At 42.9% G+C, this 27,216-nt stretch overlaps 1 protein-coding gene across 1 annotated transcript in view; it reads right to left on the bottom strand.

Moving 5' to 3' along the window:
- MDGA2 (MAM domain containing glycosylphosphatidylinositol anchor 2) overlaps positions 1 to 27,216 on the bottom strand; it is a 393,582-nt gene that overhangs the window by 215,585 nt on the left and 150,781 nt on the right. The window contains exon 3 of the mRNA XM_040601984.1: positions 8,116 to 8,290. Coding sequence (XP_040457918.1) covers positions 8,116 to 8,290 — 175 coding nt within the window. The remainder of the gene's footprint in view (positions 1 to 8,115; positions 8,291 to 27,216) is intronic.

Consider the following 27,216-nt stretch of genomic DNA (forward strand, 5'->3'; position numbering starts at 1 on the left):
GGCTATTTAGGACAGAGAAAGCTGAGTGAGTGAAAGATATTTCTTTACAACTCTTGTTGAATGAAAACTAGAAAACATGGGATGCTGAAAGACCAAAACATGGCAATTACCTAAGGAGGTACTTCCAGAGTCACCAGAAAGCACCGTTTTATCACCAAAATTGCATGTATAAAATAGATAGCCCACAGTTATAAATCCTCCATGTGAACTTATGCATTAATTGCTTCAGTAGAATTAGTGTTAAAGCTCATTTTTAAATACTTTTCCATATAAAACTCCCCACGCTCTTTCCTTCTCAGTGTCAGGCAGACTTGGCCACGTACTGGCAGTGTGGTGAGAGAATCGGAGGGCAGCCTTATCATTCAAGAAGAACAGACAATTATCTCATCCAGACAAAAATAGCACTCCAGGAGAAAGCACCACCCCCTCCTCATCCCAGCAAAAGTTTAAATCCAGCTTCTCTGGCTCCTTAGGACTGCAGTAAACCAGGGAGGGCCGAGAAGGACATGGAGCAATGCACGGAGTAGCTGTTAGCTTCAGCTAATTCCCATTCCCAGTACTGCATCTTCATTATCACATCTATTTTCCTCTACCTAAGTGAGCGTACCATACTAGTTGTGTGGGTACGTGTGTATATACCATTTATGAAAAGATAAAGCAAAGCTGTGGCTTCCTGACAGGCACGTCTGAGCCCTCTGGCACTGCATCACAGCAGAGGTTGGGCATGATGCAGAGTACTTCTGCAGTGGCCCAGCAGAGCAATTATTGGGAGTGAAATAATTATCAACATAGCATTTGATTCTGCAACCTAACAATAGGATTTGTGCAGTGGGCAGAAAATTAGGGGTGAATTTGGACCGCTGGGTGTGGGGATGGAGCGGTATGACTGCCATTCAGTGATGGCAGAGATGGAGAGCAGCGCAATGAAATCCCTCTGCCCTACACTCAACATTTCCCTGCAACATCCTTTACCAGATTGATAAGGGAAATTAGCGTCACAGTTTCTAAATTACAGACCCTGTGTTGCCTCTGAATAACACTTCTCTTGCAGACTCGTGATTGCACATGCTACTAGGCGACACACTCGAACACCAAAGATTAGCAGTTTGATATTTTTGTCGTTTGACACGTATTATCGGCAGCATTTTGTGTCATCCCAAGCTAGGAAAGCTGCGATGCTCCTTGTTTGCTAAAATAATCTGTCAGCACTGAACATGTTTCAGTCAATCCCACATCATGAACACTGAAGCTGGGAGGTCCCATTCCCTCCTGACTCCAGGGCTGAGTTGCATCAAAACGCCCGAAAGACAGGTACAACCACAGGAGGTATTTTATCAGAGTCTCCATTCTGAGACAGGAATTGATGAGCTTTCATGCATGACACCTATGAAAAGGGTAGCCTTCAGAATAAAATGGTCCGTAACATGTCAGGCATCCAGACAGGGTTTGGAACTGAGACCAAAGCTAGGACCTGCTTTCATCTCTTTCTCACTGACTTCAAAGTCCTGATGCTTCCCAATGATGTTCACAGCTATCCCAGGGAAAATGCTCTAGTTGTCAACAACACAAACTTCCTTGTGGCAAAAGAGGCAACAGACAGCAAAAAACAGCTGCAGCCACACACCATGAGACCCATCAGAGAAGCCGAAACCATCCAATAACCAATAAAAAAATGAAATGAGAGATTTGAACCTGGAAACGAAAGAGTTAGGGAAATCTCACAGGTGGTAAGCAGAGATCTAAGACAACTACGACTCCACAAATATGCATGCACACCAGCAGGTATTTGGGAGGAACTACCTGAGGGGACTACAGGAACCTTCCCCCTCCTACTGCACTTGGGTTACACAGGGCACTGGAATTAGTCCAGGGCATACTCCCACCACAGGAGAAACAGAGTGCTGCAAATAAGCTGCATCAGTTGCCGCAATGTTATTGCGGTGGAAAAGCAGCCAAAATCCAGTGCACACAGAAGTGGTTGATGGTGGACGGACTCAACTTATTTCATGTGAACAGAAATACCCTGTGCTGGATCTAACTAATCTTGTGTAAAGGGACAGATTCTGGAAAGAGAGCTGCAAGCAAAGATTTATGTGGATCTCACAACAAAAGAAACGGTCATTCCCCCCAAACCCCCAGACCAACCTTTTAGTCCTGGAATTACAGATTTTCACAACAAGCAATGCTTTCTGCATAATGCATGTCTCTCTTCTACCATGCGATAAAAGCTTAACCTATCAGTGCACTATATCTGTTTGATTGTTTGATAAACATTTTTCGTCCTGGCTACCAAATGGATTTCAGAATTTTTTAAATGTAAACCTCACCTTTTACTTCACCTTCTTTTACTCAAGCTGTGCTGCCTGCCCTTGTATCCAAAAGAATACATGAAGCAAAAGGAATACAAAAATACATCTTCGGTGAAGCAATCAGTACTTCTTTTAATTGAAAATCTGGTAAATTGTGTTGCAGCACTACCAAAACCAGCTGGCCGCAACAAGGCTCTTACCATCCCATACCAAGTTAACTACAATAACTAGTTCCCGCACCTTGCCCCGGCACAGTCACCAGTGCCCCACAAGGTTTCAGGAGTTCATCTACTGTCTGTGCTGTTTCTTCATCCTTTTCAAAAGGCCAGACCCTCTACTTCTTGCCTCTGCCGCATCTGGCTTTATCCTTCTTTAGACGCCTATCCCAGCCATCCTCTCCTCATCCAGACCCCCTTCTTCTCCGCCCAGGATCTCTCCTACATCTGGGGCACTCTCTCTTCATCCAGTCCATCTCTTTCCTACCCCTTAGAGCTATTTAACTCCTTAGCAGGAACCAGCCACAGCTGCACCTTATCCACATCAGCCAACCCACCGCCCCTGAAGCCAGCCCACAGCTGTATGTTATCAGTGTTAATTAACCTGCCTTCATTCTGCTATAATTCCTCTACAAATTGTCCTTCAGAAATAAGCAGAAAAGTTTTCTTGTAGGAGCTCTGCTTCTTTGAATAAAAATAATTTATACCATAAGTTTCCTTCCTTATAAAAGGAGAAAGTGTCCTCCATAAGTCAAGCAAAAATTTTCCTAGGAGTCAAGTACAAAAGCTTTTTCTTCAAAGAGAGAAGATGAGATGTACTTTAAAGAGATACTTCCAGAAAAAGAAGAAAAAGAGTTCAAGTCTAGGATGAATACAGCCTGGATATATGAAGCAGTTTCTTCTCCTGGTAGCTCAATGAGAATGGAAACCTCCCTCCTGAGAATACACCGCCAAGGGGACAGAGTGCGTTTGTTTTAATCTGATGTGAGAAACCAGGCTCTTCAGCCACAGCTGGGAGAGCAAAAGCCTATTTTCTTAGACACTTAAAGTAAGGACAGAAAGTTGTCTTCTAAAGAAGAGATTGTTCCTCGCCTATTTAGCACGGCCCCATTCCCCCAGACAGCAAAAAGGAGATCTTCCTGGAAAAAACTAGCAAAGAAAATCAAGAATATGTGTCGTGAAGTGTTGGAAGGAGACTCTGTGCCTGCCCAGGAACAGGCACGGACTCCTTTCTCTTTCCAGGAGTAGCTGTAGATGAAGGGAGAACTTTGGCAACACTAAACCACCCTTCTGCCCCACCCCCCGCCTTCACCTTTGTCACATTCAAGTATTTTGACACTAGACCAAAAGGGACTGCTCGTTTTCCAAGGTTTGACTTAGATATGCGTATGTTAAAGGAACAGAAGAGGTTGCAGCCTAGTTTAGCATAATCCATGACAGCTTTACCTACAAGTAGGTATGGTACCACCACCTGCGGAAATGCCAGCAAAACTCCCTTTCCTCCACAGGGCACCACTAAAACCAGTGTCACGACTAAATGGAGCTTGATGGGAGTGCTGCACTGAAGGGCTTTCCTTGAGCTCTCAGAGATTTAGTCATCTAGCAGGCTAACGTCAACCAAGACCAGCCCATGAGAACACACAGTTACAGATCTGACTGTAGGCAGTTCTTTGTGAAGCACTTTTTTCCCTTCAGTCCAGCAGAGGATTTACACCCCTGGCTATTTTTGAAATAATTGCATGAGTTTAGTTTAACTCCTTAACTGTGCTCCTCAGCCACGAAAGCAGTTATAAACTGTTTGGAGGTTTAACTTCTTAGAGCAGAAAAAGATACTATGCCCTCAAGCAACGTATAATTGGGATAATAGCCAGATAGTTTTTACAAAGTGGTTAATCACAATTACAGGGTACATGAAAATGATACCAAGTAAACCTTTAGGCCTGTATTGAACTTGCAGAGATCAAGGAATAAGACACATCTATCTGTGAACACTAATATTATTTACTTCCAAATACCGAATGAAGGTTCCATCTGGACCTATGCAATGTGTCAACTGAGACCCTGCCCCCACTCCTTGCAGATTGTCCCAAACAGAGACAGGGATGGAGATATTCACAGGAGCGCAGTTCACTCTCTACTTTCCCAACCACATCTTGGGCAAGACCCAAACTACAGCTATAACCTGCTCCAGGAGGACCTGCCTTAGTAGGGGGTTGGAGTAGGTAGTCTCCTGAGGTCCCTTCTAACCCCAGCCTCTCTGGGATTCTGGGATTCTATCAGGCCAAGCACAAGCACAGGTGTCCTACCACAGCCAGGTTTCTGTAAATGCTCTGCAGCTACCCAAGAGCTTTACTTCAGATCTTCTTTACAGAAGACACATCAAGAGCCTTTTGAACACCTCGGAGCATGCAGTCAGAAGACTTGGTCAGAGTCATCTGAGATCATGAGTAACTGATAATGATATTCTGAGACTTCCTTAACAGACAAGCCGCCTGGCACGTGCAGCAACACGCAAAACATGTGGCAAATTCTGATGGAGCCTTCCTGCAAAAACAAAACTAAAAGCATTTTTCCAGACTGCAGTCCATAAAAATAATTAACCACCCCCTCTCCTCTCACACAGCCCAACACTCTGGCTCATTCACCACTTATATCTGTACAATTAATTACTGCAGTAGCAGCAAATGTGGGTCCAAGTGCTGCTGAATGCCAGAGCTAACTGGAAAATGAAAAACAGGAAATTACGGGAGACTGAGCCTTCACATCCAAATGTTGATATCGCAAGTTCCCAACCAGCCAGCAAGTCAATAATGGAGATGAATGAGGAAACAAAGATCTTCTGTGGATATTTTTTGAGCAATGCATTTTCAAACTACACAGATATAGTGCCTTTTCAGATTTTAAATTAGAGGCTGAAGACTTAAATTAGCCCTTAGGAAGCATTCCTGATCCAAAACTAATGTGGAACACAACTTTAATACTGTTTTCTCTCTTTAGCTGTACAAGCCAAGATGCTTCCAATGTCATTTTTTTCAGCTACACAGTTTTTAAGAAATATAAACATTTTACTTGTTTTGTTAAACTCTTTTGGGGCTTTCATTGAAAAATTAAAAACCTTTCTTGCTTTAATGATGAAGTTTTGCTTTCGAAAAGGAGCATCATCTGGTTTCCACAGGGTTGTTTTTGACAGTTACCTAAATCTGAAAATAAACTGTCTTTCTCTATGTAATTTTACTAAATATGTGTTCACTAATAAAACCACCCATTTTGAATAGAAAATGTTGGCTATGTATTTGTGATCCTTATGGTTCATTTGGGGGTCTCTGAGCAAAGGTGTCTCATGGGCAATTCAGGAAAACACACCCATCCCAACACTCCTGGTCAGTACTGGCCAGAGCCCTTGACATGGCACACACAACATGCGATCTATAAAGTAAATACCCAAGAAAGAGAAAATCAACCCAGAAAATTTCAACTAAGAAAAGACAAAAGTATTTTAAGCTACTTGGAAATTTTGACATGAACATTTCAATTTCCAATACTTCGATTTCTTATGAGCTTTTCTGTAGTGTACAGGGCTTTTTTTCTATCTTTTTCACAGCTAGATCCAATCTTCACTGGCACCTTAAGCTTCCTGCAGCAATACTGTGTGTCTGCAAATATTTGGCCATTAACAGAAGAAAATACCCAGTGAAATATGAGTCTGCATACAAAGGGAAATCACCTAGGATTTGATCATAGCTGGGACCTTAAGTTTGTCATGTTTCAGAAATACATCACCTGTATTTGAGGTATATTAGCAATCAGCATATGATGTAAAAACCAAAATTAAAGATCATCTGTATTTGAGGTATATTAACATGCAGCATGTGATGTAAAAAACAAAATTAAACCTGTAATAAATCCAAGACAGCAAATCCAAAACCACATATTAATGGCTAAACAAAGTATGCTACAAGGAAAAAGCCATATTCCAGGAGGAAGTCTGAATGAAATTCAAGAAAAATACAGATCTCAAAACCCAATCTCTCTCAGCCTTTCCTGTTCAGACCACGTAGTATTCCAGTCATGAGACCGCTTTTCCTGCCAACATCAGTTTCACAGCCATGCTTAAGATTAAGAATTAAGGAGAATTTAACACATGGGTGCTGGGCTAAGAGAGAAATGCCTTAACGGCATCCAAAAGAAGAGGCTTAAATGTTTGCTCTTGGGGTTTGTATTGAACAACTACAGAGGGCTGAACGAAGTGCCTTCAGCAGCCGTGTGTGCGTGGAGGACTTGGGCTCAGAGGGGCAGCAGTGCCGAGACCACAGCTGGCACCGCTGAGTGCTGCCTGGACCAGGCATCCTGCGCGCTCCTCGCCACAAACCTCGCGCCAGCCCCGTGACAAGGAATGCTGTGCGTGGTGTGCTTGTGTTCAGTTGTTGCAGTTGCCTGTTCATTTATTTGACTCCAACAAGATAATGAGCAATCACTTCCTAATTCAGTTATTGTTCATAAAGGATTGAGAAATTTGGCACTGGTACATTATAGCTTGTTAAGCACTAGGCTAAATGCACACTAGGTAAGAAAATCCCCCAAAAGGCAGCTGCCCCCCTCCATCAATCAATCCCATAACTAATCCACAACACATTTCACCACTTGGGTCTCTAAATTAACATAGATCCTGAGATACATCTGACAGAGAGAGGGCACTTTTGGGGAAACACAAGCCCAAACCCTGTGTAGTCATAGGACTTGAGAGACTAAAGGGTTAACTTCAGGTTCTAGTTATTCGTTTAACTATTTATGTGGCATGTACACATATCTGTTTACACGATACTACTCGCATTAGAAGAGTCTCCAAATGTACATTGCAAAGACTTTCTCTCTTTGGAGCATTTCAGGCAGATTTTGAACAGTTTTTCTTCATCTGAAGTGTACACAAACCCACAGTTGTTTGAGGCATTCCGGTCTTCTCACTTGCCAGCAGCTGAGTCCAGTCACACAATTTACAGACTCAGACGCAAAGGTTACCACTAAACCTACAGCAATCAACTACCCCGGTACAAGCGAGAGCCACGCTTTGTCTGACCAGCCCACTCACTGACACTGCAGTCTGTGCAAGTCAGACTGGGCTTTATTAACTTTTATTATTATTATTATTATTATTCCATTTTGTGCATTTATTGCAGTACGATGTTTTCAATTGTTTCCTCTTATTCTGTTGGCTTTGGTAGCCAAATAAATCATAATCCCAATACTTTGTATTTTTCACTGACCGACATTTCAAGTGCAGCTTTTCAAACTGGTTCACAGAAGATGAAGAGATTGACATTACAAAAAAAACCCAACAACAAAAACACACACCACCACCAAAAAACCCAAACCAAGACAAAAAATTGCTCCACAGCAATTAAAGCAGAATAGCAAATAACATCTGTATTTGCTCCCATCTCAGTTTCGAGGGCAAATGCAACCAAATGTACAAGAGATTAAAGGCTGTGTGAGGTACCAGACCTTCGCCCTGTGGAAGCTGCAGACAAATCTTCCTCTGATATCTAAGAATGCTGAGTCGTACCTGAGCTTCATCTTTCTTACAGAAGCATTGTGATTTTGTTTAAAGGTATCTCCATATGTGAGCAGCCCCACCTGACTTCCCTGGAAGCAGCCACAGGTCTTTTGACCATAAATATTCCCAAACGAAACAGAATCCACCCTACAGTGCTACTTAAAACCGGAATTCACAAAGACCTGGTCACTTCTTTGTAACGCCAGATATTATAAGATAATAAAAAACATAGTAAGAACTTCCCAAGCAGTTTACTTACAGTACACATCCACTCTTATAGACTTTATGGCTGGCGAACCCAAGCCGTTCTCAGCCTTGCAGTAGTAGCGTCCTCCTTGGTGCCGCTGAATGTTGGATATCCTCAGAGTTTCATTGAAGACACTTGAATCTTGAAATCTGTCAGAGGCACTTCCTGCTGTTTTGGTCCACCTGATCTGAGCAAGCACCAAAAAAGATTGTTACTTTAAGTCTGTAAATGTCAGCAAAGTCCAGATCTCTTCACAAAATCGAGAACCGCATGTGCGGCAGTCAGGATTTTGTGTTGGACGACTCGTGGAACTTCTCCAGCAAACTGAATAGCTCACGCTTTCACCCAAACACTTCACCCAAGAGCCGCTGAAAAGTAATCTTGTATTTATCACCCTCTCTTAGAAATAACTGATTACTTTTCATGGAAACACCCTATAAAAAATAAATGCCACTAGCAGAGACACAGAGAACAACTCTATGCCACCATCAGTGACCCACAACTGGAACGGCTGCAGAACAATTCCCTGTGAACAGCGACAAGCAGAGCTCACCAGAAAAGGTGGCTGTACTTGGGCACCAAACGTGGGTAGTTTTCACTGAAATCGTATTCATGAAAGATGAGGGCACATTGGAAAGCACCTTCAAAACAACTGATGGATTATCTTTTAGTACAATCCAATTTTAAGGAATCAAACGATCAGTTGCTTGGAACTGCAACAAACTACTTGCATCTATTTATTCAAATAGGTGGTTTGCTTTTTTAAATGTCATTCATAGCATTTACAGATTTCTTTACTCCGGTAATTATTTTCCAAAAGTGAAGACTTTTTAAAGAGAATATTTTAATTGCAAAGCCATAAAAATGCCAGTAACAGCCCACTACAACCAAGAGGTGCACAGAGGTGGATATGCCCATTGCTAACCCCAAAGCTTGATGACCCCAGTCCTTGCCTGCATGACTCAGTGGGCTAAGCTGTCTCATCAAATGCACCAGACCTCCAGAGACTCCCCAGCTACCTCCTCCTCTTTCATTTCACACTAATTCAATGACCAGGACAAGCAACATTCAGTTCCAGACCAAAACAGCTTTTTTAAATAGTACATTTTTCTTGCCTATAGAGGCCACAAGTGGGATGCTTGCATGAACAGGCGTTTATATTTCTTCTGAAGCTTCCAAAGCTGTCTCTTCTCAACCCTATCCACTAATTCTATGCCAGTATGAAGACAAACAATTCTGTAGTCGCTGATAAAATGAGATTGACACGAGACAAGATAATAAATATTTGGCTCCTAGTTCCCAAGCTACAGTCTCCAAAGATTGTCCAAAAGTAGTGAGTACAGCCATGATTTGAAGAACGGCATTTACACACTGATCCATCGGGATCTGCTAGGCAGGCTGTCTACAAGCAACCTTGAGCCTGAATTGCCTTGAGCTGGACCAGACGTCGCATCCTTGGCAGCGCAGGCAGTGCATGCCTGCCACCGGTAGCAAGTGCCCATCTCTGTGCCCACTGGGCACGCTGTGCTTCCAGCCCTCTCCCATGTGAATGAAGGTCCCATGGCTGAGCCACGTGGCCCTTGGTGGGCACCGAGGTGGCCGTGTCACCTTGGCTGGAGGGAGATCGTTCCCCCAGGGTGCAGAGACAATTGAGTTCCACCACTCTCAGTCCTGACCCAGGACCAGGTTCTGGATCCTAGTCACCTGCCGAAAAGCACAAGGTGGTCAGGGGTCAGTCTTCCTCTCATCGGGAACTCCACCTGGAGAGGACGGATCTTCTACAAAAGGCTCTTAACTGAAAAACTCATGACCAGCTGTAACACATGTAAATTCTCCTCCCCTTGAAATAAGAGCAGGCGTGGGCTTCAGAGGCTGAAATTACAGCAAACAATTCCTCAAAAAAACTTTTCATTATCTTTCTGGCTTGTTAAATTCATAAGCCCGACTGGCTTTGCCCTCTTGCTCGGTGACCTGCATAACTCTCACATGGTTGTGCTGCTCTGGGATAAAGCAAATATGCCTGAACTCCACATCTACAACATTTGGTCTGCATGTGAGAGAGACGCTATTAGCACTGCTATATTTACCAGTCTCAATCTGTCTGTACTTCTATTCTAAACTCTTGGCTTCGGGGCTTTTTAAATCATCCATATAAATGTGCTGCAGGATAATTTTGGAACACACACTCAGCTTCTGCATGCTGCAGAATACAATTTCATCATATATATATATAAGCGGTATCTTAAATACATTTAAAGTATTTTAAAACCATTTCTAAGATGTTCATTAAATCTCTTGTGCGTTTTATTTCCTTTATGTAATCAGAATTGTAAAAACAGCTTGATTTTTAACTAGAAAAAAATTAATATTATGACTTCTCTTTCCCTCCCCTTCCTCTCTCACAGAAAGCTTCCAGTGGAAGGCAGTCTGCCCTATCAAAAGAACATTTAACTTAAATAATGTGTTAGAAGTATTATCAGCATCTATGGAACTGGTAATGTTACATAACTTACACAGCTTTTTTTTGATACTGTCAGAGATTTATCATTTTTATCAATGCAAAAGCCTTCCACCTCCACTACATCTTAACATTGATGTATTGATCTCTTTATTATAAGGAATTTTAACAGGATGCTGTTTTCCCATTAACAAAAGTAGAGATTTCAGCTTTAAAAAATTGATGTATACAGGTATGTTTTAGAGGAAAAGGGAGCAATTTATTTAAATTAACTAATTTTGTACTTTATATAGAAACCCCTGAAGAATAAAAGGAATACTTCAACTCTTCTCTCTTAAAAGATATCCTCCAGGAATGACCTCTGCTTTAACTTCAGTTCATTATTTACCTTAGCTTTACCTCAACATACACACAAAAGCAGGTTGATCAATATTGCATTGTGATTTATTGAATGCACTGTGAAGAAAGATGACTCTCAAACCCCATGCTAACGCAGCAATCAAAAACTGGGCATAGGAAAGCCAGGTGTCTGAGACCAAACACCCCTTCAGAGAGGTCCTCAGTGCTTTCACTCACTGCAAGCTGCAGTTCATGCTTTGGGGTGACATCCAACGACTTTTAAAAGACTGAGACCACCAAATCAATCCTCAGAGGTGGAGCACCTCACGGCTCGAGTGTCCAAGCCCCCATCACTGCTTAACACGGTGACCTTCAGAGCAGATGCTGCCACAGCACTGACATTGTCCCATTTTCAAAGTGAGGACCAGTGGCAAAGGGGGACTGTGGGCTTGTGGGACATTGTGGCAGGTATCAGCCACAAATCCCAAAGCATCATCCATGCTTCTTTATGACAGAGGATTCAGAAAGCCTCTAGATGACTAGCTTAAAGAAAAAAAAGGAAAAAAGAAAAAAAATGCATTGGATTCTACATTCACACAGTTCAGATAGACTATTTTCAAATAACTTGGCACAAAACAATGGCTCACCCAGATGCACTTTATTGGTGTTTGCAATTCATAATCTGCTCCTGTTTGAAATCTCACAGTTCCTAGTGCAGAAGCAGCACTGTGTGCTCTGTGTGTCTACTCAGATAGCGTGGATAGCATGAGAAGTAAATAAATTCTGTTCCACCAAGAACTCAAAGCCATTCTTGCTTGTAATGCAGTTTTAATTAAGAAGTGACGTCTGCACATCATGGCATACACAAACTGGACTAATAAATGTTAATCCATTATGCAGATACTCACTTGCTAGTTTCTAAGGATGCAATTTCCCAGACTACTCACTGTTACTCGAATGCACGCTTGGGAATCCCACCCATGCATTGTCTTTGCTCTGCCATATGACTATGGTCTTCATTTACAAAATCTTTTTTTTTTTTTCCCTTTCGTTTTCTTTCTTTCTTGCAAAACATGCAGGAGTGAAAAAAAATTATTTATGAACAATTCAATTAAAAAATTTTCAGCTTTTACAAATTAGGAAATTATGACCCATCTTGCCCTATCACGACAGATGTACTTGTGTGACTTGTATATGCCCATAAGTTCCCGAACCATCAATATCTTTGACAGCGTATTATTGGCTTAAGCACATGTCCTAAGAGGCACAGTCATATTTCACCCTACAGCTTCAGTTTTCTCAGTGAGCTTTCCTGCAACTTCAGTAGGAGTTGTAGACTTTACATTTTAAAAAACACAGGTTAAAATAACAATCTCTGGGAATATTTTGCCTAACTTTTTCCAGCTTCAACAAAGTAATCATGCCCAAAAAATAAGCAGCAGAATAAGTAAAATATTTAATTCTGACATTACAAAAATGAAACACTTCTGGTTTACATACTGTCTTCATCAAAAACAATAAATATTAAAATAACTTTACTCTGAAAACATTTTCCTTGGTTCAAAACAGCAACCACCACCAACCACCCCCCAGAATAACCCAACAAAAAACAATTTTGCAATGGTAACTTTTCTTTTTCCCATGGAAATGGTGGAAAATGAGGTTTTGAGAATCTTTTTCTTTTACACAACACCAAAATCTGCCTAACGGAGCAACTCTGAGTAAATACATTCCTTAAAACACAGTCGGTGCTCGCACTGGGGGTTGGTATTGCATCCCGCTGCCACTGACTGCAGTCACTGCCTTCTGACATCAGTAAGGAAACATGGATGAGGAGAACCTCCTGATCACTGTTATAATCCCCAGATCCCTGCCTCAGATTAAAGTCCTCCTTTGTATGCAAACAGAGCCTTTGGAAAAAGCCATCTTAAACATACCCACCACCTCTCCTCCAAAAACAGGGAAAAAAACCCCTTAGTTTATTTTTCCATTATTATTTTTGTTCTTAGGAGAGCAATGACTGGGGCAGCAGCTACTGAAGGCAAGAAGCCCTTGCCACCTTCACAATCAACACCAAGAACACAGTACACAGCAGACGTTTTTTTGGGGCCATGAAAGAGAAAGTGATTTCTGCTCCTTTAGTTAAGGAAACTACCTGGAGCAGTTTTGAACATAAGCATCCTCCCTGACCTCCTACTTCTCTACAGCAGGGACATCACCACGCTGCAGACCTCAGTGCCCTGTGCGGTGTACCCAAGCTCGTCTGAAATGGGGCAGCCTAGGGTCTACCACAGCCCTGTAGAGAGTTCCATATGCTGCTCTGTTGGACAATGAACAAAAAAACAAAAAACAAAAAACCAAAAATACTCTATAGAACACACACACACACAAAAAGAAACTAAGAAAACTCCAGGAGAGTGCACTGGATCCAAGTTTGCATTGCCTGACTCCAGGGGAGGCCGTTCGTACCTATGTGCGATAAGACAAGTGGAACATGCTTTGACCCCAAACCGCCTTTTTTTTCAGTGAGCTCCCCCTTCTCTTCCTGCAAGCAAGTCACACAGCCAGATGACAGCAGGGCAGATGTAAACCACCACTGCAGGAGTGGCAGGGAGGGATTTTGTTCCAGACGTATACAGGCCCAGGTTCACAGTGGAGAGCAAGTCATTCACCTCCAAGGTTTCTGCACAGAACTGCTCAACACCCTTGGCACAAATAATAGAATGGTTTGGGTCGGAAGAGACCATAAAGACCACCTAGTTCCAACCCCCCTGCCATGGGCAGAGCCCCCTCCCCCCAGCCCAGGCTGCCCCCAGCCCCGTCCAGCCTGGCCTTGGGCACTGCCAGGGATGGGGCACCCACAGCTGCTCTGGGCAGCCTGGGCCAGCACCTCGCCACCTTCACAGGGAACAATTTCTTCCCAATATCTCATCTACATCTCCCCTCTTTCAGTTTAAAGCCATTCCTCCTTGTCCTGTCATTCCATGCCCTTGTAAAAAGTCCCTCCCCAGCTTCCCTGTCATTCCCTTTAGGTACTGGACCATCACCAGGTGGATTGAACAGCTCCTTGTCTGAACAGGTGCCCTCTCACTTGTGCCCAGACAAACACTTCTCCAGGGCCTTTTGATGACTCAAGGGACAGTCAAATCAAAGGTACACCTCCAAGGATTTCTAAATATTCTTGCCTCGGTCACCTAAAACAAGTCACAGCTATTCCTGCAATCATGCCCACAAGCCAGGAGATACAGCATGAGCACACCACCTTGCACTTACTTTTGCAAGGACATGTTTACTCAAGGAAATCTTGCACACATTCACCACGTCATTATCACCATACATGAAAGGAAAGCATACGCATGTCTAAATTATGGGATTAGCTACCCCTGTACCTAAATGAAACGGGAGGGGGATGCTGTATTTTGATTTTTAGCAAACCAGAGGCAGCATGATGCAGCATGCCCGGTGAGAGAAAGGTTACAAAACGTTTGTCGTTACGGGAATAGATAGTGCTACAGGCTCTGAATATGCAACAGTGGTATGAAAAATTCTCTTCCTATTTATTTCACATGATCATGTCTGAAATACTGGGCTTGAAACTGGCTTCAGGTAAAAGCATTGTTCATTGTTCAAAACTTCTTACGTGGAATATTAGAGTGGCAAAACAGCCATCTCGAAGCCAGCCCTGCTTACTGTGAAAAAATGATGACTCTATCTTGGGCAGGGCAAGAAAGTTCTCATCAGTGTGAAACCAAATGCAGGACTGGAGAGTCTTTGGTTTCCAAATGTACTTCTTAAAGTTTGCAATAGCCAGGATGCATGCACCTCGGAAGACTGGGTTTCATTGCTCCACACTTGGACCGCTCAAACTTCACAGAAACACAAGAAAGAAAACAGCACCATCCCCAGGCCAGGCATGCAACTGATGCTGTCTGCCTTCATGGGACGACTCGTGTGCTTATGTTTACACAAGCAGTAATGCTTCAACAGGCTGGCATGCAAAAGCACAATTTATTACTCATCTAACTAAAAGCAGTCTATGACAGTAACTGTTAGCATGCAGGACATGATCAGCACTGATGCAGTGCCAGAGATCACAGAGAAATTGTTACTTTCCAGCTTGATTGCTTTAACACATAGGAAAAAAAAAGACTTCTTTTATTCTCCAGCAGAGGAAAAACTGTGGTTATTAATTACAGAGAAAATCAGCATTAAAACCACACAGTTTAAGCAATTAAGTTCTACAGAAGAACTTTGTTCATGGTTCACTTTAGCTCAAAACATAGCACTCACAGAGCGCTGTGGCTGGAGTCTATGGATGAAAACCGTAATCTTGTGCCTCCAAAATGGTTTTGCTGCAATAAATGAAAGGGTCAAGAAGAGTAACCGAAGACTTCAGCATCTGATAATGTGATAAAAACTATATCTAAGCTGGCTATTCCTTCATCTCTGAACTTCCTGCACTTCTGCAAGACAGATGATTTATACCTAACCCCAAGTTACCCAATGGTACCCAAACCCCACCGTAGCACCTTTGGGGTAACGTAGTACCCCAAAGGCAGGAGGTTTGTATGAACTGACACCCTATGCACACATATGACACATCTCATGGCTACTCTGAGCAAAACACAGCTCCTCCAAACAGCACAGCACAGCACATCCAGCTCCTTGTGTCAGGTAACTTTTATAGCAATCATGTGAAACATCATCGTATTCCCCCATCACCTCAGGCCAATCAACCTGCATGCCATGTACAACATGACATGTTGATCACGTATTGCCGCTAAAGAAAACAGCAGGCCTGAATTCCAGTTTTAGGTCTGAAGACAGAAATCAGGTTATTATGTAGCAATAGGGTACATATACACACCTTAAGCAGTCCAAATTTGTTTTAATTCCTATTAGCACTAATAGAAATCTCCCAGATGTGAATGAACAGAATAGCCACCCAAAAAAAGACCAAAGATGGCAACAAATCTAAGTCCTACACGTGCCACAAACTCCTTCTCAGAGCTGGCACTGATTTTTACATATATATATATATTATATATATATATATATATATATATACATGCTGCAAAGGTATTTGTGGAGCTTCGGCACACCGCAGCTCAGCACCCATGGAGCTGATGGAGCAGCATCCATCCCAGGCGTGCCACCAGGCAGCCGGCACAGGGATGGGGTAGTCCAGACCTGCACAGAATCACAAAACCCACCAGCATGGTGGAGTCCGGTAAGGAAAGGGTGTGCTTTAGGTAAGGACAAGCCCCCCAAAAAATATATACTTTTTGTTGTTGTTGTTGTTTTGGTCTTTCATGTTATTTGTCCATTTGACTTTCAGAGAGGTTTTCCTCAAGAAAAAATGTGTTTTTAAAAACAATTTCTCTGGTGCTACAATTTCAAGGCAGCAAGGTCACTTCACTGTTCTCAAATTTAGAAGGCTCATGTCTCAGTTGTTCCACCCAGAAACATACGTGTCATCATCAAAACTCTTGAAAATTAGGTGCCACGCTGGTCTAAGACATATGAACACCAAAAAATAAGAATTTGGCTTTCAAAGCGCAAAGGAACAATTTCTTACAGTCAGAGTCTGAAAACCTAAAGATTAGGTGGATGTAGGTGAAGAAATTTTTAGTGATCACTGAACAATTTAAGAGGAAATTAATGAATGGATCCTGAAGACAGGAATATTGCAGTCATTAGGTAAATTGGTAAAACAATTTTTCTTTAGATCTTCCTTACAGCACCTTGCTTAGTTGAATTAGTCTGTGTTTCTTTATGAAGAGGTAGTGTCTGGGGAAACATCGATACGTACTTTCTCAAAACATCTTTGAGTAACCTGTTAAATGATTAATTGCAGCAATTTATTCTAGTTTGACTATAATGTTTTTCCTTATGACTTTAAGATGTGTTACACTGCTGCAAAAATTAGCACTTTTATACTGAATAATCAATACACATTTTACTATAAATACCTCACTGAAGGATGGAGTTTTTTTCATTCTGCATGGCAGGAAAATACCTTCCCCAGCATTAACTGGGAAGGACTGAGTTCAATGAATTTCATGAAGCCTTGTTTCTACTGAGTTCAGTATCATTTTTAAATTGTCAATAGCTATAGTACTTCAAAGGTCTTGCACTGTTATACTTTCCTGATGGGAAATTTTTTACTGTCCAACAACTAAATTATTCAAGGAGTTTCAGGAAACAATCCAACATTTGTGAATGTTGTATTTTTATTACTCTCTCAGCTTTTTTTAGGCAGCAGCATTAATTTGCTTCAAAACGAAATACAACTTTTCACCTTCATAATAAAGAACATAATCTAAGGGCACAATGAAGTAGACAAAGCACCATTTGAATTCTTGGTTATTAATGTTTACGGTGGCCTTCTGATGTTGGTATACTATAAACACATGTTCATAACTTAAATGCTTGGAAATTCATTCACTATGGTTTAAAGGGAAATACAAGACATTTTGTAACTTGTAGCTACTACCACTAGCAGAGAACTCAGCTTGGTGACAAGACCATCAGAGAACTCTGTGAAATTCACATCTAGACTCTTATTTCTCCTCCAGGACAATGTAAATATTACTACTCTTTCTTTTTTTTCCCCAGTGACACAATAAATTGTTATTGTTGCCATACAGGTACGGTAAATACCTAAAATCCTTACAGTTTTAAAAAAGAAAGGCTGGGATAATCAAACTCACATGATTTAGGAAAGCAATGCTACATTAACAGAGCTGATGACCTGGAGGCCAGTCCTGGGAAGAGAACTGGGTCCAAGGACAAAGTGTCTCCAGTAATGCTCTGCAAAGGTTACTCCCTAGTAAGGCACCATCTGCGTGCTTCTCAGAAGCTGTGATTGCTAAAAAGGTCTGGAGATATGGGTACCACAGCTAACCATGTGCTCCATGCCGTCCCACCACTCCTCTGAATTACCAACGAACCCAAAAGCCGAGAGATTTTTTTGGTTGTATAAAGCAGAAAATAATCAGATACATGAGAGCTTTTACATTGTCTCTACCTGAAGCTCCTAAAATTGCTCTTGGAATAAAATCTAAGGCGACATTCCTACTCTGAGGGTTATAAACCCAGGAAGATATTTAAGAACGGGCAAGGGTATAAAGAAAAGCCACAGTACTCATTAAAATAAGAGAAACATGCTCAAGAATGCAAGTGATAAACTCAGCAAATTTGCAGTATCAAATAAAAAATCAGGCAAAAGCAGTCAACATCTTTAAGACACACATGGGGGACTGAAATTTGATAGCAGATCAATTTTCAACATAAAAGGCAAAGTTAAGGCAGTAATAAAATGGATTAAAAATTATTTTCCAATTGCTCAGCCCAAGATGTTTGTGCAAAACAAAATCCCCACCACCACACACACACACACCCCTACCTACCAAGACATTTCACTAAATCAAAGTCAGCAGTGCCGAAGGACTTTGCCGGGGGTGCTGGTGGTTCCAGCACAGATCCAGGGATGTGAAACCTCCTCCTTGTGCTACCCAGCAGGAACCAGCTCTGCAGCACAAACCATCACCTGGTAGTGGATGTCCACCACACAGCACTTCCGCACAACCACAACCAATGCATTGTTCTCACAGCATCCAAAGCCATAAAACCCAACCTTACCCGAAATAACTCTTCTGAGCCTGGTTTTGAAAGCAAAATGCCTTACATGGCTGGTGCTTCTCTGCACAACCCTTCAGAGCTCTGTTTTGCCCAAATTCATTACAACAGAACGTCGGAGTGGTACCATCCCCACCTCCCGGCACCCAGAGGTGTTGCCTTCACCCAGTTTGGGGACGGGAATGTGGGAGGGTGTGAGAGAAGGACGAAGGTCTGGGGAGCTGCTATTCAACCACAGCACAAGCAAGAGTGGGAAACCAGAAGCCATCAGCTCCCCCGCTCCCAGAACTATATGTCTCCCTCAAGAGCAAAAAGGCATAAAAATGTGTTTCTGTCATTAAGCTCAGAAGACTGGAGTCTAAACAGTGAGAGGGAAAAGTGGCTGCTAAACAGGATTTTTCTGCTTTAAATACACTCTTCATAATAGAATAACGTTTCGAAGTGACAAAGCCATCTTGAAACCCAGGCAGTTCAAAATTGATGCTTTTTTTTTTTCCTTTTATAACAATCCTTGCAGGTATTACTTCTGCTTTTTGTTCTCTCCATTTCCACCCATTTCACTCCCCTGCAAGACCCCAGGGAGAACCAGCGTTCAAGAGAAACAGCTTTACAGAGCACACCCAAAATGCTATCAGAGACTTACAAGTAAACTGATAAAGCCAGAAGGAAATGTTTCTCTTCTGGCTTCTCAGCAATACAAATCTTGGCTACTTCCTCCAACAGTCATTAGAGGAGATATTTTGGGGCAGACACGCAGCCTTTAAACTGACTGGCAAGTGTCACAAATACACATATCTCTAAATGAGAAAACAGAAGCAGCAGCCGCTGACGCCAGCACGGCTGCACGCGTGGTGAAAATAGAATTGCAACAGAAAGCTATTTCTGTGCAGATGGTGAATGCTACAGGGCAGAGACCTACATACTCTTACTATGGATAAGCCAACAACTGTAAAGAAAAATGCACTTGTTTTCCTTTTGTGCGCAAACTAAAAAAAAAAAAAAAACAACTTTGTTTCCAGAACATGCCTGTACCTCCAAGGGCTCCAGTGCAAAGTTTTGTGGATCATTAATTCCCTGCTCCTGCAGCAGCATGCCTGGCATTGCTTCCCCTCCTCCAGCAAAGCTCAAGTCTGCAGAGGCAGCAGACCCACACCGCGCCGTGCACTCCGACAGTAACCCAGACACGTTTTTGGCCCACCTTTGCTTGAACAAATTAAATCCACTTAACTGAACATCATAAAATGCTGGGTTTAAATGGCTCTTTTTCCACTACATTTTCTTCTGCAAATAGCACCGAGGTTATTGATTTCCTGCAATGCAATATCAGTGTGTTTACTTAAACTAGTTCCCATTTTAAAAACTTCATAAAACGTAATCCAGAAAAATCATGCTGTATTTCAAACACCACTGATAGCAGACTTGGTGCACAAAGAGACTCAGAAAAATCCCCTCTAAATATTGAAATCTGATGAGCACTGGCTCTGTCTTTATGTTCGCATTGGACCGTATCAGCACTTCCTACAGAACACCCTGCCTTGCATCCCTCTGAGACTAAAGATGCACACCTGCCTGATTTCCAGACATCTTTCTGAATTAAACCCTAAATCTCAGTGATCCAGTAACATTAGCTGTGCTGCATCTTCATTCCAAAGCAGCCAACACTCCTGCTTGCTGAATTACGCCTTACAATCTCATTGAGCTAAAAATGTGAGTGAGATCCTGAGATTTAGCTTGTTTTAGCTGTGATGACAAAGAAAGGAGATGACATTTTATTTTGCTTAAAAGGTGGGAGAACTGGGAAGGGGGTTAGCTGGGAGAAAATGGAAAAGCTAAGAAATCTTGACAAGAGAGAGTTGGCAGCTCAGCTGAGAAGGCAGCTTGGTATGAAATGCTATCAACAGAACTTAAGGCCAGAAAAGATCAACAGCCACTGAGCACAAGTCACCAATACCGCATCAAACCCATGTTTTCTTGTAACATGAGAAATCAGAGGCTTTGACTGAAATTATCGAACAGCAACGTTTGATTATTTGTTTTTTTAAAATAACACTTATTTTCTTTCAAATTACAACATATAGTTGTGTTGTGTAACCAATAGTCACGAATTATTAACTGCCATGATGACATGAAGTCCAGGGCTCTAAACTGATTCATCCATGGGAATTAAATCTATCCATACCTAGTTACCACAGACATCAGACACGACCTTTTGATCAGGTGATTCCAAAACATCAGACATGCAGAGGCTTCGAGGTTAAGCACATCCTACCTATACACTCCAGGTGCTGGCCAGGAGACAGGACATGGGACATCCAGGCTCAGTCAGGATGGAAGTTCCCAGGTTTCTGCTTAAAAGTGCCTGTGACAGACACCAAAAAACACCCCTGTTGCCATGTTTTTGCTTCTGTGTACAAGGGTTTTTCCCCCTTTGTTTCAGAGGATGAAGAATTGGTGAAAATTCAGATGGTGAAAAACTATATAACAATGTTAAGCAACACTAGAAAATGACTGAGTCTCTTCTGCCCTGCACCTGGCACAGTTGAGAATGACGCTGGCAAGACCTTTATTCAGGAAAAAGAAACAGTGTGTGTTTGAATCCTACTGACTTTGAGATTCTAGCTTATTTCCAATTCAGAATCCAATGAGAAGAAAATTTATGAAAAATCCAGTAATCACGAATAGCATCATTCATATCTTGTTGAGCTTTCTTGGCATACCTTTAAATGACTCCCACGAATGCCAAGGAAAGGGATCTGGGAACAGTTCCCACATATCAAGAGAATTGCAAATAGACTTTCAGAAAAAAGCAAAAAGAAAAAAACCTGGTTCAGCTTGCAACTAGAAATAAAATGACAGGATTAAGGGACAGGATTAAGGACCTGTAGAGCGAAGGCTAAGGAAATCATCACAACTTTAAGCAACGATGAACTGAGATGATATCCAAAGGGAAACAAAGATAATAATAGCTTCAAATCAGGGTATATTTAAAACTGGAAAAGTTAATAGCAGAGGGAAGAGGGGCCACAGCCACTGATTCATCACTGCCTGATACACAGCAATGATCCATCCCCAAACGCACTTCTGCACTGGGGAGTTTACCGAGGCTGTGGATATCTCACTACATCTCTACTGCATGAGCTTTACCTACTTTTTGCAGTTTGGAAGGAGGTGCAAGGCAAGCTGGTGTGTCAGGAGAAAGGGCATTGCAGGGGCTGGTGATGAGGCTTTAAGGAACCTCCATCCTGCAGCCTCAGCAGGGCAGCACTGCCACTGCGAGCCCGTTCTCGCTGTGTTGAAGTTGCACTGTTGCGTTAAAACAAACAAAAAACCTAACTGGCTTTGAGCTTATGCTCCCTTCTATATTAAAAATTCACAATTATAAAGACAAAATAATTCCCTCCCCAACAAAAAAAAAACCAAAAACCCACACTTGAATGAACCACTAAAATCCAGCCTGACAGAGGTCAGAAAATCATCGTCAGAGACCAAAGCAAACACAACTACAGCACAGCTTTTTGCTTTAACGTTCATCTTGCTTTTACAGGGAGGCTAAAAATAGAAGAGGCAGCTGAACTAAATTCAGCCCACTAGAAATTAAATGGCCAGGTCTTCTCCACAAACATACAGCATTAGAGTTCTCAGACAGAAAGGCTTATTTATTTTTTTATTGTGATTTTACTTTCTTTGGCTGTTGTGCAAATTTCCTTGATTTTACGAGAGATTTTTAGTTAATTATGTATTTACCTAGTTAGCATAATTGTCCTCAATTATGTAATTAGTGTTCATATGTGTAATCATTTGAACATGTAATTATATCTAATTACACCATTAAAACGTGCAAGTCATAAATATCTTTATCATTTTGATTGATAGACATATGAGGAAGAAAAAAAAAATCTCACTTGTTATTTTTATCTCGTGGATCATGAAATCTGCAAGAGTAAGAGGATTCAGCCTATAATGTTGCTGTAATTATTTATAAGGACCTATCAAGACTATACCAAGGTTATACCTTTCAAGCAGAGGTAGAACAAGTCAAAGCACTCAAAACTAAGGAGCAGAGTCACCCAGTGCAGCAAGATTTTTCTGTAAAAACACACTAATAAGAATAATCTCAAAATACTTATTGTTTAGTGTCTAGTTATGCTCTTGACTTTAAAAAGAAGAATAACAGCCTACAGAAAAGGGGGAGGACGACTCACACAAGTTGTTCCTGTTTGTTCTGATGGAAGATGCTGCTGTACCCTAGGAAAGGATTATAAAGCTGCTTGTAATTTTTAGCTACCTCTAAGACAACCAGCGTAGCCACACTTACCAGGACAGCAACATTTCTCAGTTCTGTTTAGCTTTATTTCAGCAGCTGTACTGTGCAACTTGTACTACAGTACCAGAGCAAATACCTTGCACGTACCACATGAATTAGGACAGCGATAGCCGAGTCTCCTTTTTAATTGCTTTTGGCTGGGAAGGCAAACATTTACACACAGATTAAATAGTTAAGCTCATTTAAAGTTCAACTTCTCCTCTTCAGGTTCAGTTTTCTTGCCTTCACTAACATACAGAACAGCCTATCAAAAAAAAACCCAAAACCAAACAAAAAAATCCCCACATTTGCCTACACTGACTCCAAAAGTTGGGGCTGGGGGGGTGAAGGGGGAAGCCTAACACAACAACTGACATAACAAGAGCTCTACAGCACCACTTGGGAGTAAGCCTCAATTACAGAGCATCCTTCAGCAGAAGGCATATGGTTTTTCCAGCCTGATAAGCTCCACTCGCGCTCTGCAGAGCATCCAGATACCAGTGCACAGGTGGATGACAGCACAAATAAACCCAGTACTTCCCAAAACAGCCCCTGCCAACTGCCCGAGGTGCAGGAGAGCTCAGCCTAGGATATCACTATCTACAAGAACAGCAGTGCAGAGGATAAAAACCACGCAGAAAGGAACATAGAGGGGCTGTTTAACGATCATACCAGAAACAACCTAATTTGGTCAGATTCTATCAATATCAGACACCTCAGGTGGATGAGGTTTTGTAAGCAGCATTCCTTTCTTTAAACTTCAAAAGCAACAATCTCAAGAGCCTGCCTCAGTAATTCACAGAATCACAGAAAGGTTTGGGTTGGAAGAGACCATAAAGATCACCCAGTTCCCACCCCCCTGCCCTGGGCAGGGACCACCCCCCCCTCCCAGCCCAGGCTGCCCCCAGCCCCATCCAGCCTGGCCTTGGGCACTGCCAGGGATGGGGCACCCACAGCTGCTCTGGGCAGCCTCGGCCAGCGCCTCGCCGCCCTCACGGGGAATAATTTCTTCCTCATATCTCATCTAAATCTCCCCTCTTTCAGTTTAAAGCCGTTCCCCCTTGTCCTGTCACTCCATGCCCCTGTAAGAAGCCCCCCCCCCCAGCTTCCCTGTCGGCCCCTTTGGGCACTGGCAGGTGCTGTCAGGTCCCCCTGCAGCCTTCTCTTCTCCAGGCTGAACAGCCCCAGCTCTCCCAGCCTGTCTCCACAGCAGAGGGGCTCCAGCCCTCTGAGCATCCTCCTGGCCTCCTCTGGGCTCACCCCAACAGCCACCTGGAACCAGGAGAATCACCAAGATACAACTAGTCAAATTATTCAGAATAAAACAAATATTCATTAATAAAAATAAATGAAGTTCAGAAGCACGCAAAGGTAACTTTTCAAACACCTCTTATGCTGGAGGCCGCAGAGCTGGACGCAGCGCTGCAGGGGGGTCTCACCAGAGCAGAGGGGCAGAGCCCCCTCCCTCACCTGCTGGCCACGCGGCTGGTGCTGCAGCCCAGGGTACGCTTGGCTTTCTGGGTGGCCAGCACACATCACTGGGCTTCTTGTCAAGCAGCCCCACCAAGTCCTTCTCCTCAGGGCTGCTCTCAACCCGTTCCCTGCCCAGCCTGTGCTTGTGCTCGGGATTGCCCCAACCCACGTGCAGGGCCTGGCACTTGGCCTTGCTGAACGCCATGAGGTGTGCACAGCCCACCTGTCGGGGTCCCTCTGGATGCACCCCTTCCCTCCAGCGTGTCAACCGCACCGCGCGGCCTGGTGGCACTGGCAAGCTTGCTGAAGCTGCCCTCAATCCACACCACAGACAGTGCAGGGGATAGTTCCTGGTCCTCAGGTGCCACCAAGCTACTGCTGTGACAGTGCTGTCTTCCTAACCATATGCAGATATGTGGAAGACAAGATACTAAGGTCACTGCACACAGAACCACAGTATGTTAACAGAACCATCTTCCCTCCACTCCCTGCATTTAGTGGGATGTAAGAAAAAGGCTCTGAAGTACAGCCAAGCATTAGTGTTCAACGACTGAACCGCCAGTCATGGAAGTACACACTGGTGTTAAATAAATCTCCCCTTGATGGGCATCAGCATTAGAGACAAACTCTGGAATCAAGCGTAGGAGACACCAGCATCAAGTTTGCAGTCCTATCACACATCCTCAGAGGCACTAACATATGGTTGGACTTTGGGATCTGACGTATCTCATTTTTAGAGAAGAACTCAAATGGGCTGCAAACCCAAAGTGTTTTCTAGCCACAAACACTTCTTGCTGCTAGGGGAATATATACGAGGAGCTCACTGCCCTGAGGTTTTACTTGCAGATGTAGGAGAACATGTCCTTCACTATGTCCCCAGCAATGGGAACCATTCCTATTTTACTCCACAAAAACCATCTTCAAGTGTTTCTTTAGGGGATATCTTTTTGCAGACCAGGTACCAGAATGGACTGCTGCTTCAGCCACAGCAGATCTGCATGTGCTGCTAGTTTCCCTGGGTTACTAAATTATCTCTTTACTCACCAAAGACATTCTTTGTCAGCGAGAAAGACCTCATAGCAACAGACCTCATTCCAAAGCCACCCACCTCATTTTTGCTTATGAGACTGGTATGTTCAACAGTCACGGAAAACCAGCTACTTCTGCAGCATCCCAGAGCCGCCGCTCCCTCCTTTCAGCCCACAGCCTACCTTTAAAGTGCCGTCAAGGAAAAGGAAGACAAAAGCTGACAATATCAGGGAGAAACTAAAGACTGCAGAGCACAGTCTGGGGGGAAGATCCAGAGGAAGGGGAGAAGACAGATGCAATCCCTTCAGAGGACAAGTGTCCACATTTCAGCAAAACCAGACAATCTTGCTTTTTACCGATCGTGTTCTGTGTTCATTGGAAACTTTCTGCAGGGGATTTCAGGCAGCTTTTAAGCTTCCACAAGCATCAATATGAAACTGGTATGGTAAAAATCACCAATCTGGATGTCATTTCCAACTCCACGTGATTCTCTGATAGTCTCATTTCGGTGATTGCTGATGCTTTAACAAGCCTGGGCTCAATATGCTCAACTAAGAGAGTGCGACTGAAATATACACTTCACTTGCCGTGATGCTGCATTTATCTTGATTTAAGCTGACCTCTTTCCCCCACCACTTCCAAGCCCTATTTAGAAACCTGCAACATATTTCTTGTCGAGAGACAGCAGCCACCTGGAACCAGGAGAATCACCAAGATACAACTGGTCAAATTATTCGGAATAAAACAAGCAAGGAATTTCTTTATCAGCTTGTAAACCACGTGTCTTTTAATCCAGCTTCCTGCAGATGATAGGGTGAATGGCTTTACATTCCTTTCTGTGGCATATTCACAAAATATTCAGTGGGACTACATGCTCCGTGCAGTGTACGACTGAGTTACCATATCAAAATGATGTCGTTCAAGACAAGATTACATTTTAATAGTTACAGAGGGAACAAGATTGTTGCCATCCTGAAGATGGAAGTGCTCAGGGGACCCCAGCAAGGAAGGGCACCAGCTGTCCTCATGCTGACCACAGCACCCAGCTCGGGGTCCCAGTGAAAGCCTGTGTGCCCCAGGGGCAGACAGACCAGCAAGGATGCTGGCCCTTCCTCACCCCTGCTTCCCTACAAGTCCTGTGCTCCACAGCAGGGGGGAGAAGAGGCTATATAACTGCCACCTGACAAAGACAACTCCACCAAGTCCTCATATTAATTACAACTTAACTCTGAGTTTTTACCATTAGATTGCTATTAGGCAAGGACTTCAGGTCCAAAAGAGATTTTAGGGGAAAAATGTCTTCCTTAGGGGTTTGTGTTTTCTCCTGGGTTGCTTTTTGGGAAGCCTAAATTCTTATAACCTTCACCATCAACGCCATGTTCAACAGAAATTTCTGGGTCTCAGCAACTCTGGACCTGTCTCCTTCCTCACTTGTTTCAGCATTTCTGCTTGCTCTTAATTCAACGCTCCCAGAGTCATCCTCGGGAAAGCTTCCCTCCCACGGCTGAGGCTACCTAAGATTTAGCATTGACACGTTATACAGAAGCATTGAGACAAAAATATATTTTTGGACAGTATCAATAAATGAAGTTTAGAAGCACGCAAAGGTAACTTTTCAAACACCCGTGGTACATCGGGATATCACAGACCATGGCAAAAGCCCGTCTGTGAGTGTTTGGAGCTGACGCGCACCACACTGAGCTGCACTTCACCTCTCCTTCCAGCTCCGAAAAGCACGCTCCTTGCCAAGCAGCCAGGTACCTCCATCATCAGACACATTATAGGCACACCTTCATTATTTACATTGCATACCATCTTAATTACTCAGTGTGATTAATGTAGCCTCCTCTAACGCTTCAGAACAGAATCC

The sequence above is a fragment of the Falco naumanni genome, chromosome 7 (genome assembly GCF_017639655.2).
Source record: "Falco naumanni isolate bFalNau1 chromosome 7, bFalNau1.pat, whole genome shotgun sequence".
In the NCBI taxonomy this organism is placed as follows: Eukaryota; Metazoa; Chordata; class Aves; order Falconiformes; family Falconidae; genus Falco; species Falco naumanni.